General features: G+C 41.6%; 1 protein-coding gene across 1 annotated transcript in view; it reads right to left on the bottom strand.

Annotated features, from left to right (window-relative positions):
- Positions 1 to 8,910: 8,910 nt before the first annotated feature.
- The window catches only part of zmat3 (zinc finger, matrin-type 3), a 75,523-nt gene continuing 70,407 nt past the window's right edge, over positions 8,911 to 14,026 (bottom strand). Inside the window, exon 6 of the mRNA XM_061975511.2 lies at positions 8,911 to 9,893. Within this exon, the coding sequence (XP_061831495.2) occupies positions 9,685 to 9,893 (209 nt within the window). The 3' untranslated portion in view covers positions 8,911 to 9,684. The remainder of the gene's footprint in view (positions 9,894 to 14,026) is intronic.

Below are 14,026 nucleotides of genomic sequence, written 5' to 3'. Positions count from 1 at the left end.
AGAAAAAGGTATCAATTTAGACAAAAAAATTGTACCAACCCTGGCAATAAAAAGGTACTAACCCAGGCAAAAAATAGGTACCAACATAGACAAAAAAGGTAGCAACACAGGCAAAAAAAGGTACAACCACAGACAAAAAAGGTACCAACACAGGCAAAAAAAAGATACCAACACAGGCAAAAAGAAAGGTAGCAACATGGACAAAAAAAGGTGGCAACACAGGAAAAAAAAAGGTACAACCACAGACAAAAAAGGTACCAACACACGCAAAAAAAAGTTGCAACATAGTCAAAAAAAGGTACCAACACAGGCAAAAAAAGGTACCAACACAGACAAAAAAAGGTACCAACGCAGGCAAAAAAAAGGTACCAACCTAGACAAAAAAAGGTACCAACACAGACAAAAAAAAGGTAGCAACACAGGCAAAAATGAGGTACCAACATAAAAAAAAAGGTACCAACACAAACAAAAAAGGTACCAACAAAGACAAAAAAAAGGTACCAACACAGGCAAAAAAAAAGGTATCAACATAGACAAAAAAATGGTACCAACACAGGCAAAAAAAGGAACCAACATATACCAAAAACAGTACCAACATAGACAAAAAAAGGTACCAACCTAGACAAAAAAAAGGACCAACACAGACAAAAAAAGGTAGCAACACAGGCAAAAATGAGGTACCAACCTAGACAAAAAAGGTACCAACACAAACAAAAAAGGTACCAACAAAGACAAAAAAAAGGTACCAACACAGGCAAAAAAAAGGTAGCAACATAGACAAAAAAATGGTACCAACACAGGCAAAAAAAGGAACCAACATATACCAAAAAACAGTACCAACATAGACAAAAAAAGGTACCAACCTAGACAAAAAAAAGTACCAACACAGACAAAAAAAGGTAGCAACACAGGCAAAAAAAAGGTAGCAATTTAGACAAAATAAGGTACCAACATAGACAAAAAAAGGTACCAACACAGGCAAAAAAAAAAAAGGTAGCACCATAGACAAAAAAAGGTACCAATATAGGAAAAAAAAAAGGTACCAACATAGACCAAAAAAAGGTACCAACACAGGCCAAAATAATCACTTTTGCATAATAGGTCCCCTGTTAATTAAAGCCAGTATAAGTCCATTAGTTTGTTCATACCTAGCATTGTTTTCTATTTGAGTAATTTCACTTGATCAGAATAAAAATATTAATTTAAATATGAATAAATGACTACTTCACGGTAAAGTCTTAATTTCAGGAAAGGAGACAGGAAACACAAACTATTTTCCAGTATTCAAAGTGGTTTAAATTCATGGTTTTAATTAAATATGCAACCAGATCAATGTGCAAGACACTTTGCTTAGCAATAAAAAATAAACAAAAGCTAATATTTATTACACCATTCCTTCTTGGCACGCAAATGGCTCCAATTCCGTGGCCCGGCTCTCATGCAAAGGAGGTAAGTACCGTTGCGGCCTCATGCAGTGTCAAGTCTTCACAAGAACCAATAAAGAACCACATCTGTGGCCTTTTTCCACACAGCGTTTCTAACACCTCTGGCCCTCCGACATGCTGCCAACTCCTGGAAGAAATGCTTGCTTGTTCCCTCGCAGTCCTCCGTGCTCAGTGAGTATAACAACAGCTCAGCGGCTTCTTCTCCCTCCACTGCTCATCTGCAGCGCCTCGGTCCTTAAAGTCCCTCATATTGACCTAAGACATCCTCACAGCAGTTATTGTGTATTTTCTTGTATCTTCTACTTCTTCTGGGGACCAGGGTTCCTGGTTCAATACCCAACTTTCGTCACGTCCGTTGTGTCCTTGAGCAAGACACTTCACCCCTTGCTCCTGATGTTGGTTAGGGCCTCGCATGGCAGCTCCCTCCATCAGTGTGTGAATGTGTGTGTGAATGTGGATATAGTGTCAAAGCGCTTTGAGTACCTTGAAGGTAGAAAAGCGCTATACAAGTATAACCCATTTACCATTCTACACTAAAATGCTGAAATGGTTAAAATCATTTGACTGGCCCTTGAGCAAAGAAGCAAACTGAGAATGCTGATGCTGTTTTAGCTGTAAATAACACAGTAAAGTGGCAAAAGACTAAACACCATTAACTAAAGTCTTAGTGGCCACGTGCGTGGACAGCACTTTTTAGCTCTTATATCCAAAATTGTGTACACTACTGAATTGGGGTCTTATGGCCACTTATGTGGACACTTATACTGCCATCTGGTGGTGTCAGAAGAGTATAACATACAATGGAATTTGGAAAAAAAAAAGTGTAAAAATGAAGAATTATTATGTCACTAAACATGAAGTACACGTTTGTGTACTCATGGACTATAAGTACATCATATCAAAAGATGATTCTTAGTTTTTATTCTAATTAGGGTCCAATAAGCCCAAATAGCAAAGAGAAATTAAAAAAAAAGCATGTAAACAAACAGCTTGGGCCTTAAGAGGTATTTTAGGAAGTAATCAAGAATCTTTTTTTTGTATTTATGTTTGCAAAAAAATTAAAAACATAGGGCCTGATTTACTGAAGGTTTTTGTATACTAAAACGCGTGCAAACTTGATAGCACACACAAACCTGATCTATCATGCGTGTGCAAAGTGGATTGTGTCTGTTAAGTGAGCAGACAAGGCGCGCAATCCATTTTCCGTCTCTTTCAACCTCTAAAGGCTTAGTGGCCACATGCGTGGACAGCACCTTTTAGCTCTTATTTCCAAAATTGTGTACACTACTGAATTGGGGTCTTATGGCCACTTATGTGGACACTTATACTGCCATCTGGTGGTGTCAGAAGAGTATAACATACAATGGAATTTGGGGGGAAAAAAGTGTAAAAATAAGAATTAGCATGTCACTAAACATGAAGTACACGTGTGTGTACTTATGGACTAAGTACATCATATCAAAAGATGATTCTTAGTTTTTATTCTAATTAGGGTCCAATAAGCCCAAATAGCAAAGAGAAATAAAAAAAAAAGCATGTAAACAAACAGCTTGGGCCTTAAGAGGTATTTTAGGAAGTAATCAAGAATCTTTTTTTTGTATTTATGTTTGCAAAAAAATTAAAAACATAGGGCCTGATTTACTGAAGGTTTTTGTATACTAAAACGCGTGCAAACTTGATAGCACACACAAACCTGATCTATCATGCGTGTGCAAAGTGGATTGTGTCTGTTAAGTGAGCAGACAAGGCGCGCAATCCATTTTCTGTCTCTTTCAACCTCTAAAGGCTTAGTGGCCACATGTGTGGACAGCACCTTTTAGCTCTTATTTCCAAAATTGTGTACACTACTGAATTGGGGTCTTATGGCCACTTATGTGGACACTTATACGGCCATCTGGTGGTGTCAGAAGAGTATAACATACAATGGAATTTAGAAAAAAATGAAGAATTATTATGTCACTAAACATGAAGTACACGTTTGTGTACTCACGGACTAAGTACATCATATCAAAACATGATTCTTAGTTTTTATTCTAATTAGGGTCCAATAAGCCCAAATAGCAAAGAGAAATAAAAAAAAAAGCATGTAAACAAACAGCTTGGGCCTTAAGAGGTATTTTAGGAAGTAATCAAGAATCTTTTTTTTGTATTTATGTTTGCAAAAAAATTAAAAACATAGGGCCTGATTTACTGAAGGTTTTTGTATACTAAAACGCGTGCAAACTTGATAGCACACACAAAGCTGATCTATCATGCGTGTGCAAAGTGGATTGTGTCTGTTAAGTGAGCAGACAAGGCGCGCAATCCATTTTCTGTCTCTTTCAACCTCTAAAGGCTTAGTGGCCACATGCGTGGACAGCACCTTTTAGCTCTTATTTCCAAAATTGTGTACACTACTGAATTGGGGTCTTATGGCCACTTATGTGGACACTTATACTGCCATCTGGTGGTGTCAGAAAGTATAACATACAATGGAATTTGGAAAAAAATGAAGAATTATTATGTCACTAAACATGAAGTACACGTTTGTGTACTCATGGACTAAGTACATCATATCAAAAGATGATTCTTAGTTTTTATTCTAATTAGGGTCCAATAAGCCCAAATAGCAAAGAGAAATAAAAAAAAAAGCATGTAAACAAACAGCTTGGGCCTTAAGAGGTATTTTAGGAAGTAATCAAGAATCTTTTTTTTGTATTTATGTTTGCAAAAAAATTAAAAACATAGGGCCTGATTTACTGAAGGTTTTTGTATACTAAAACGCGTGCAAACTTGATAGCACACACAAACCTGATCTATCGTGCGTGTGCAAAGTGGATTGTGTCTGTTAAGTGAGCAGAAAAGGCGCGCAATCCATTTTCTGTCTCTTTCAACCTCTAAAGGCTTAGTGGCCACATGCGTGGACAGCACCTTTTAGCTCTTATTTCCAAAATTGTGTACACTACTGAATTGGGGTCTTATGGCCACTTATGTGGACACTTATACTGCCATCTGGTGGTGTCAGAAGAGTATAACATACAATGGAATTTAGAAAAAATGAAGAATTATTATGTCACTAAACATGAAGTACACGTTTGTGTACTTATGGACTAAGGACATCATATCAAAAGATGATTCTTAGTTTTTATTCTAATTAGGGTCCAATAAGCCCAAATAGCAAAGAGAAATTTAAAAAAAGCATGTAAACAAACAGCTTGGGCCTTAAGAGGTATTTTAGGAAGTAATCAAGAATCTTTTTTTTGTATTTATGTTTGCAAAAAAATTAAAAACATAGGGCCTGGTTTACTGAAGGTTTTTGTATACTAAAACGCGTGCAAACTTGATAGCACACACAAACCTGATCTATCATGCGTGTGCAAAGTGGATTGTGTCTGTTAAGAGAGCAGACAAGGCGCGCAATCCATTTTCTGTCTCTTTCAACCTCTAAAGGCTTAGTGGCCACATGCGTGGACAGCACCTTTTAGCTCTTATTTCCAATATAGTGTACACTACTGAATTGAGGTCTTATGGCCACTTATGTGGACACTTATACTGCCATCTGGTGGTGTCAGAAGAGTATAACATACAATGGAATTTGGAAAAAAATGAAGAATTATTATGTCACTAATCATGAAGTACACGTTTGTGTACTCATGGACTAAGTACATCATATCAAAAGATGATTCTTAGTTTTTATTCTAATTAGGGTCCAATAAGCCCAAATAGCAAAGAGAAATAAATAAAGCATGTAAACAAACAGCTTGGGCCTTAAGAGGTTCATTATAATTGGTTGTTTTTTGTTTGTTTTTCTCAACCCAAGTACAGTTGCGCTCACAAGTTCACATGCACTTATCACGAAGTCATATTCACTTAAAATGATTCTACAATGTATCATTAAAGGGGAACATTATCACCAGACCTATGTAAGCGTCAATATATACCTTGATGTTGCAGAAAAAAGACCATATATTTTTTTAACCGATTTCCGAACTCTAAATGGGTGAATTTTGGCAAATTAAACGCCTTTCTATTATTCGCTCTCGGAGCGATGACGTCACAACGTGACGTCACATCGGGAAGCAATCCGCCATTTACCGTATTTATATATATATATAAAATAAAATATATATATATTAAAATAAATATATATATATCTAGAATTCACTGAACGTCAAGTATTTCATATATATATATATATATATATATATATATACCGTATTTTCCGCACTATTAGCCGCACCTAAAAACCACAAATTTACTCAAAAGCTGACAGTGCGGCTTATAACCCGGTGCGCTTTATATATGGATTAATATTAAGATTCATTTTCATAAAGTTTCGGTCTCGCAACTACGGTAAACAATCGCCATCTTTTTTCCCCGTAGAAGAGGAAGTGCTTCTTCTTCTACGCAAGCAACCGCCAAGGTAAGCACCCGCCCCCATAGAAGAGGAAGCGCTTCTTCTTCTACTGTAAGCAACCACCCGCCCCTGTAGAAGAAGAAGAAGCGCGCGGATATTACGTTTCATTTCCTTTGTGTGTTTACATCTGTAAAGACCACAAAATGGTTCCTACTAAGCGACAGGTTTCCGGTTCATGAAAAGACGCAATCTCTCCATCCGCACACGGACTACTATTTAACAGCAACTGCCTAAAGACTTTCAAGAAAAGCTGGCTACTTTCTGTGCATATTGTAAAAACAAGATAGCTGAAAAAAAGATCCGGCCAGAGAACATTATCAACATGGACGAGGTTCCACTGACTTTTGATATTCCTGTGAACCGCACTGTGGATACAACGGGAGCACGTACGGTGAATATTCGCACCACAGGGAATGACAAGTCATCCTTCACTGTGGTTCTAGCTTGCCATGCTAATGGCCAGAAACTTCCACCCATGGTGATATTCAAAAGGAAGACCTAGCCAAAAGAGACCTTTCCATCATAAAAGCTAACTCGAAGGGATGGATGAAGAAAAGATGAGCGAGTGGTTAAGGGAAGTTTACGCGAAGAGGCCGGGTGGCTTTTTTCACGCAGCTCCGTCCATGTTGATATACGACTCCATGCGCGCCCACATCACGCTGGTTTTTAATATATTATTAAAGTTTGACTGACCTATCTGACTGTTTTTTTGACATTCCCTTTAGCGCAGTTAGATGCGGCTTACAACACGGGGCGGCTTATAGGTGGACAAAGTTTTGAAATATGCCGTTCATTGAAGGCGCGGCTTATAACCCAGGGCGGCTTATGGTGCGGAAAATACGGTACTCAAACACCGAGTCAAATCAGCTCTGTTATTTTCCGTTTTTTCGACTGTTTTCCGTACCTTGGAGACATCATGCCTCGTCGGTGTGTTGTCGGAGGGTGTAACAACACGAACAGGGACGGATTCAAGTTGCACCAGTGGCCCAAAGATGCCAAAGTGGCAAGAAATTGGACGGAATTTGTTCAAAATACGAGGGTGTGGGGAAAGCCGACGAAAATGGTCAGTCGTTTGTTCCGCACACTTTCTGCCGGAGCGTGTGAGCTATTCAGGGACAAAGGACCTCGGTAGCACGGCAAGCAATGGCGGCAGTTTGTTCCCGCAGACGAGCGAGCTAAACCCCCTGGATGTCTTGGCTCACACCGTCCCTTATGCCGGGGCGGCATAAGGGGCGGCATGGCGTAGTGGGTAGAGCAACCGTGCCAGAAACCTGAGGGTTGCAGGTTCGCTCCCCGCCTCTTACCATCCAAAAAATCGCTGCCGTTGTGTCCTTGGGCGGGACACTTCACCCTTCGCCCCCGGTGCCACTCACACCGGTGAATTGAATGATAGGTGGTGGTCGGAGGGGCCGTTGGCGCAAAATTGCAGCCACGCTTCCGTCAGTCTACCCCAGGGCAGCTGTGGCTATGAAAGTAGCTTACCACCACCAGGTGTGAATGATTGATGGGTTCTACATGTAAAGCGACTTTGGGTACTTAGAAAAGCGCTATATAAATCCCAGTTATTATTATGCCACTGAAGATGATCAAGAGAAGAATATCGACCCTAGCCTGCTGACATCAACTCCAAAACTGGACAGATCAGCTTTCAGGAAAAGAGGTATGTCTACAGAATATATTAATTGATGAAAACTTTATTCATTACTCGCGGTTTTACGTAAATTGTTATACATAAACTGTGTTTACCAATAATTTAGCTTAAAAACATTACAACACTTAAAAACAAACACATACCAATCGTCGGTTAGAAGGCGATCGCCGAATTGGTCCTCGCTTTCTCCCGTGTCGCTGGCTGTCGTGTCGTTTTCCTCGGTTTCGCTTGCATACGGTTCAAACCGATAGCTTCAGTTTCTTCTTCAATTTCGCTTAAGCCGCTGAAATCCGAGTCTGAATCCGAGCTAATGTCGCTATAGCTTACTGTTCTATGCGCCATGTTTGTTTGTGTCGGCTTCACTATGTGACGTCACAGGAAAATGGACGGGTGGTTAAAATCAGGCACTTTGAAGCTTTTTTTTAGGGATATTGCGTGATGGGTAAAATTTTGAAAAAAACTTCGAAAAATAAAATAAGCCACTGGGAACTGATTTTTAATGGTTTTAACCCTTCTGAAATTGTGATAATGTTCCCCTTTAACTTTAACTCAAAATCAGTGGTGTCAAACATACCAAGTATTAAACTCATCATGTTTCATTGGGTTGAGTTTTTCCTTGCCCTGATGTGGGATCCGAGCCGAGGATGTGGTCGTGGCTCGTGCAGCCCTTTGAGACCCTCATGATTTCGGGCTATATAAGTAAACACTGATTGATTCTGGCTGAGCTCGTCAATAAGTTAATATTGGATGGAATAATGTCAGTACTTTTAAAATGGTCCAATAAGATCAGGATGAAGCAGGGCCGGCCCGTGGCATAGGCCGTATAGGCAAATGCTAAGGGCGCCGTCCATCAGGGGGCGCCACGCCAGTGCCACAAATGTTGGAGAGAAAAAAAAAGAAAAAAAAAAAGTTGTTACTATTATTTCTAAATACAAAAAATAATCCCACGTTAATTAAAATGCAAAGTAAAGCCTATTTAATACGGTGCGCCCCCACCCTTCCCGTATCATGACTCTTTTTGGACGTCACCACATCAAAAAATCAACACAAGATGTCAAAACGGCCAAAACTGTCAGGTGCCCAGGGAAGAAAAAAGAGAAAAGAAGAGGAGAAACGAGAAAAAGACAGAGGTAGCAGGTAGGTGAGCCGAACATGAAATTATTTGTCTGTTACAGAATGTGATAGTAACCTGGCTTTTTAGCATTAAGCTAATGTTACATGATTCGGCAATTGCTAATCAATAAATAGCTAGTTCTGTTTTAACGTCGGGTTAATATTGTGGAGGGGGCTAAATTGTTATGGAAAATAATAATGTAACGTTAGGTAATTACAGTACTCCCACCCTTACATTCCTCAGGGACATTTGTATTAGATCTTTTAAGCAGGTGTTTTTTGTTTACATTGTTATTGCCTTCTGGTTAGCTAATGTTTGCCCTGCAGGTAATAGTCACTTTTCCACCCCTTTATATATTAGGTATAGTTGTAAGTAAAAAAAAAAATGTGGGGGGGGGCGCCACCTAAAATCTTGCCTAGGGCGCCAGATTGGTTAGGGCCGGGCCTGGGATGAAGAATAATCTCTGACTATGTTGCATTATTGTGACTAACTTCTTTTACCACTTTCTTGTGTAACTGTCACATTTTGACCTTGTGATATTTACAGTATAATGTCATTTCTCCTGCACTATATCTCTTAATAAGTTGTAATACTATTGACTTGAACCTTGTTCTGTGCAGAATAGAGCAAGAATATAGAAAACAATTTGAACTACACTGCCTGAAGATGACTCTTGATTCCAAAGAAGGCACAGACAAGATCAGTCAAGGTGACGCGTCAAAGAACCGCTGAGGGTCAGCGAAGGCCGACAGATTCACGTCACATGGGTCGTATTCCTGCCGCGTGATTGGTTGTGCTTTGGATTTGATCTGATTGGTGCACAAGATGAGCGCAGTCTGCATCCGCATGCATTCGTCCTCCTCGTCTTCTGAAATACCTTTTTTTTTTTATTCACCTCCATCCTGAGTTAGAATTTAAAAAAACCAAAAAAAAAAACAGACCAGAAATATAATATTTCACTTGAATAATTTAGATGTCAATTTTCTTGGTGGACCCCAAAAATGCTACGGTGTTACAACACCCCTCAGGAAAAATGCCCCTAATTTGGTCGCACGTTGTCCCTCGGCCTATTTTCTTCTTAGCTGTAGCCCAGGTTCTCCATCTCGTTGCGGTACCTTAACTCGGACACTTTTGCTTTGTGTTGCTTGCTTTCCAGATGTTGTCTGAAGTCCGTTTCCTGTTCTGCACCGCAGTTGCACATGGAGCAGTAGAACTGTCCGCTGGGGGTCACACACATGGCTAAATCTCGAGGGATCCGCTGCCTCGGTCTTGGGTTGTAATATGGCCCTAGACAAGATACAGAATGAAGGAACGTTAGAAATTGGTAAGCAGTTATGAGTGTTGATAAATCACATTGCGCGTGCTAAATAACCAGTGTTGGGACTAGCTAATTAGTAATCTAACGCGTTATTTTATATATTTTTGTATTCAGTAACTCAGTTATCGTTACTACATGATGCGTTACTGCGTTATTTTACGTAATTTTTTATGTAGTATCGGCTGGAAACTGAAGATCTGAGTGCGTTTTATTGGAGCGCTGCAGTGTCGTCCTTCTGAATGTTCTTGTGTCACAAGCCGGAGAAGAGGCACGCCGCGCGCTCTGTGTGTGTGTGTGTGTGTGTGGGTATGGGGAGGGGAGGCGGGTGGGCGTGTCTGTGTTTACTAACAACGGAGCCGCAGTCGAGTTTCTTAACATGGAGATATTCTCACTTAGAGATGCGCGGATAGGCAATTATTTCATCCGCAACCGCATCACAAAAGTCGTCAACCATCCGCCATCCACCCGGTTCTAACATTTAATCAAAACCGCACCCGCCCGTTGTTATATATCTAATATAGACGATGCAAGGCATTAGTGAGGTTATAAAGCTTTTGCCTGTTAAAGAAAGGAGACTGATCCAATGTAGCAGAGACATTCAATGCGTGCCACGCTGTCACGGCCCAGACGCACACCAGTGCGCAATCATCTGCCCGAGGCTTCAGGGCGCACCGCGGCGGCCATCCTACTCGTCGCGGCCTAGCCCTCGCGGCTCTCGCTGCCGGCGACGGCCGGGTATGGGCCCGACGCTCCAGCGCCATCCATTTTCAGGGCTAGTTGATTCGGCAGGTGGGTTGTTACACACTCCTTAGCGGGTTCCGACTTCCATGGCCACCGTCCTGCTGTCTATATCAACCAACACCTTTTCTGGGGTCTGATGAGCGTCAGCATCGGGCGCCTTAACCCGGCGTTCGGTTCATCCCGCAGCGCCAGTTCTGCTTACCAAAAGTGGCCCACTCGGCTCACCAGGGTGAGCCCCACCCCTTTCGTGAGCGCACTGCGCGCGGAGTGACCCCTGTTACGCGCCCCCGGCAACGGGGGTGGCGGGCAGGTAAGCTGCGCGGGCGGAGCGCGCGGAGTGACCCCTGTTACGAACCCCCGGCAACGGGGGTGGCGGGCAGGTAAGCTGCACGGGCGGAGCGCGCGGAATGACCCCTGTTACGAGCCCCCGGCCACGGGGGTGGCGGGCATGTAAGCCGCTTACCTGCTGCGTGTGATGCCGGCCGCGGCGAAGGCGGACGAGGCGGGGTGTCGGTGCGGTGGGCGCGGTGGTGACCCTGGACGTGCGTCGGGTCCTTCTCGCGGATCACCTCAGCTACGGCTCCCGGTGGGGCCCTCTCGGGGGAAGGGGCCTCGGTCCCGGACCCCGGCGAGGCGTCCCTTCTCCGCTCCGTAAAAGTGTCCATCTCTTTTTTTTCTTCTTCTTCTGTTGTGGCATATGCTGCAGGTGCCTGCTCGTTGTTCGTATGTGGGTAACAACATTTAACTATGTATATATATTTCCCAATTGGTTTAACTGCCACCCGCCTGAATCTATTTAAAATCTCATTTTTTTTTATTTCAACCGCCCGACCCGACCCGCGGATAAAATCTAATTTTTTTTTATTTCAACCGCCCGACCCGACCCGCGGATAAAATCTAATTTTTTTTTATTTCAACCGCCCGACCCGCGGACTCCGCGGTTGTGTCCGCAAACCGCGCATCTCTATTCTCACTACTTTTCTTTTGTCGAGCACAAAGAAAATAAAATTTTAGTTAAATGTAAGTTGTCTTGGATCAAAGATCCCGTCTACTGCCCAAAAAAGCGATTCAAATCTGCTGAAACAGCTACAAAAGCAACATGCTTCGACTTTGATTGATTGATTTGATTGAAACTTTTATTAGTAGATTGCACAGTACAGTACATACTCCGTACAATTGACCACTAAATGGTAACACCCCAATAAGTTTTTCAACTTGTTTAAAGGGGAACATTATCACCAGACCTATGTAAGCGTCAATATATACCTTGATGTTGCAGAAAAAAAGACCATATATTTTTTTAACCGATTTCCGAACTCTAAATGGGTGAATTTTGGCGAATTAAACGCCTTTCTATTATTGGCGTCACATCGGGAAGCAATCCGCCATTTTCTCACTTTCGTCGGTGTGTTGTCGGAGGGTGTAACAACACGAACAGGGACGGATTCAAGTTGCACCAGTGGCCCAAAGGTGCGAAAGTGGCAGGAAATTGGACGAAATTTGTTCAAAGTACGAGGCCGTGGGGAAAGCCGACGAAATGGTCAGTCGTTTGTTCCGCACACTTTACCGACGAAAGCTATGCTACGACAGAGATGGCAAGAGAAGAATATCGACCCTAGCTTCCCTGGCCTGCTGACATCAACTCCAAAACTGGACAGATCAGCTTTCAGGAAAAAAGAGCGGATGAGGGTATGTCTACAGAATATATTAATTGATGAAAACTTTATTCATTACTCGCGGTTTTACTTAAATTATCATACATAAACTGTGTTTACCAATAATTTAGCTTAAAGTAAAGAGAGAAACACTTCACCTCCACCTCCAACAGCGGCTGGATTTTAACAGAGGCACTGCTAGCCAGGACAACATTGATATAGACATTGCAGCGTATGTGCGAGAAGACATGCAGGCTATTTCTACAGGGGAGTCACCCAATTTCAGGCAGCTAATTAGCATGATAGCGGGCGTCAAACGTGGAAAGCAAGCTAAAGAAAACACTCCAAACTCTGCCTCTACTCATCATTCAGCACTAAAGGTACACACGCTGTCAATTCTCTTTTATACTCTTTCATTCTAGACTTCTAGAGTGTTTGATTATCACATCACTCTAAATGTATAGACTATAAAGTTAAAAAACATAAAGAGGGATGCTAGTGGGCCAGGCCAATCTTTCCTTATCTCTAAACTAAAACTGGGGAAATGCGTAGAGTGTTCTGGGCTTCAGTACAGTGTTGATCTCATGAAGACATGATTTTATTTCACAATTCCTTGAGAGAAAAAAAATTGTGTATGTAAAGTTAAAGTTAAAGTTCTTCCTTGGTTTACAGCTATGTTGTTATTATGCTGTTTGTTACTTATGTATGTTATGTCGCAGCTATTTAAAATAGTTTTGTCAATTTGTTCTAACCTGAAACAAATTGGCCCTTTGAAACATATCTTTGTCTTTGAGCAGAGTTGAGTGATGCAAATGCATGTCAAGTTGATCAACACATTGTATTATTCTCCAGTGCAATAACAGTACTGAAATGAAGGCTAAAAGGGCATTAATGGGAGCCTTAAAGTAAAGTAACTGAGTTAGTAACTGAGTTACTTTTGAAAAAAAGTAACTGTAACTAGTTACTGGTTTTCAGTAACTAACCCAACACTGTAAATAATTATATTTGCATTTTCTCCTCCCAGTATTGTGGCCGTTTTCAAGATCCGCATATATTGTGCATATTACTGAAGACAGACGCAAAAGGTACTGCACGCCATAACAGACTTAATCCACTTTGCACACGTTTAGTAAATCAGCTCTGCGTGTGCTATAAAGTTTGCACGTGTTTTAGTGCACGCTAGAGATGCGCGGTGTGCGGACACAACCGCGGAGTCCGCGGATAAACCGCGGGTCGGGCGGGTAAAAATAGATTTTAAATAGATGCGGGCGGTTGGCGGTTGAACCAATTCGGAAATATATATACATAGTTAAATGTTGTTACCCACATACGAAAAACGAGCAGCACTCTTTGAAACAGTCAATTATTCACCAGGCACCGCGTCCCAGCAACAAGTGGCGCAAGTGAGCGCTCCTTCAGCGCAGCAGGGCGCATTTTAGAGGCCAGGCGCTCTCGCATGAATCCTGGCACTGTAGATGCCATTTTATTCCTGTATAGTGCTAACAAAAAAAAAAGTAAGTAGACATACGGTTGGATATGTTAAAGGAATTAGTCTACGTTACCTATAGGCTATACCAAATAAGCCCATGTCTAACCTATATTGAGTTCGGTCAGCTAAATAATTTTGATGGTTACGTGTTGTTTGGGCGCACTACAATGCAAAGGAATTAAGGCAATTGCGTTGTTTATTGTGGTTTTTTCTATTG

This window comes from Nerophis lumbriciformis, linkage group LG14 (genome assembly GCF_033978685.3).
Source record: "Nerophis lumbriciformis linkage group LG14, RoL_Nlum_v2.1, whole genome shotgun sequence".
Taxonomy (NCBI): domain Eukaryota; kingdom Metazoa; phylum Chordata; class Actinopteri; order Syngnathiformes; family Syngnathidae; genus Nerophis; species Nerophis lumbriciformis.
This window is presented reverse-complemented; position numbering and strand designations above follow the sequence as displayed.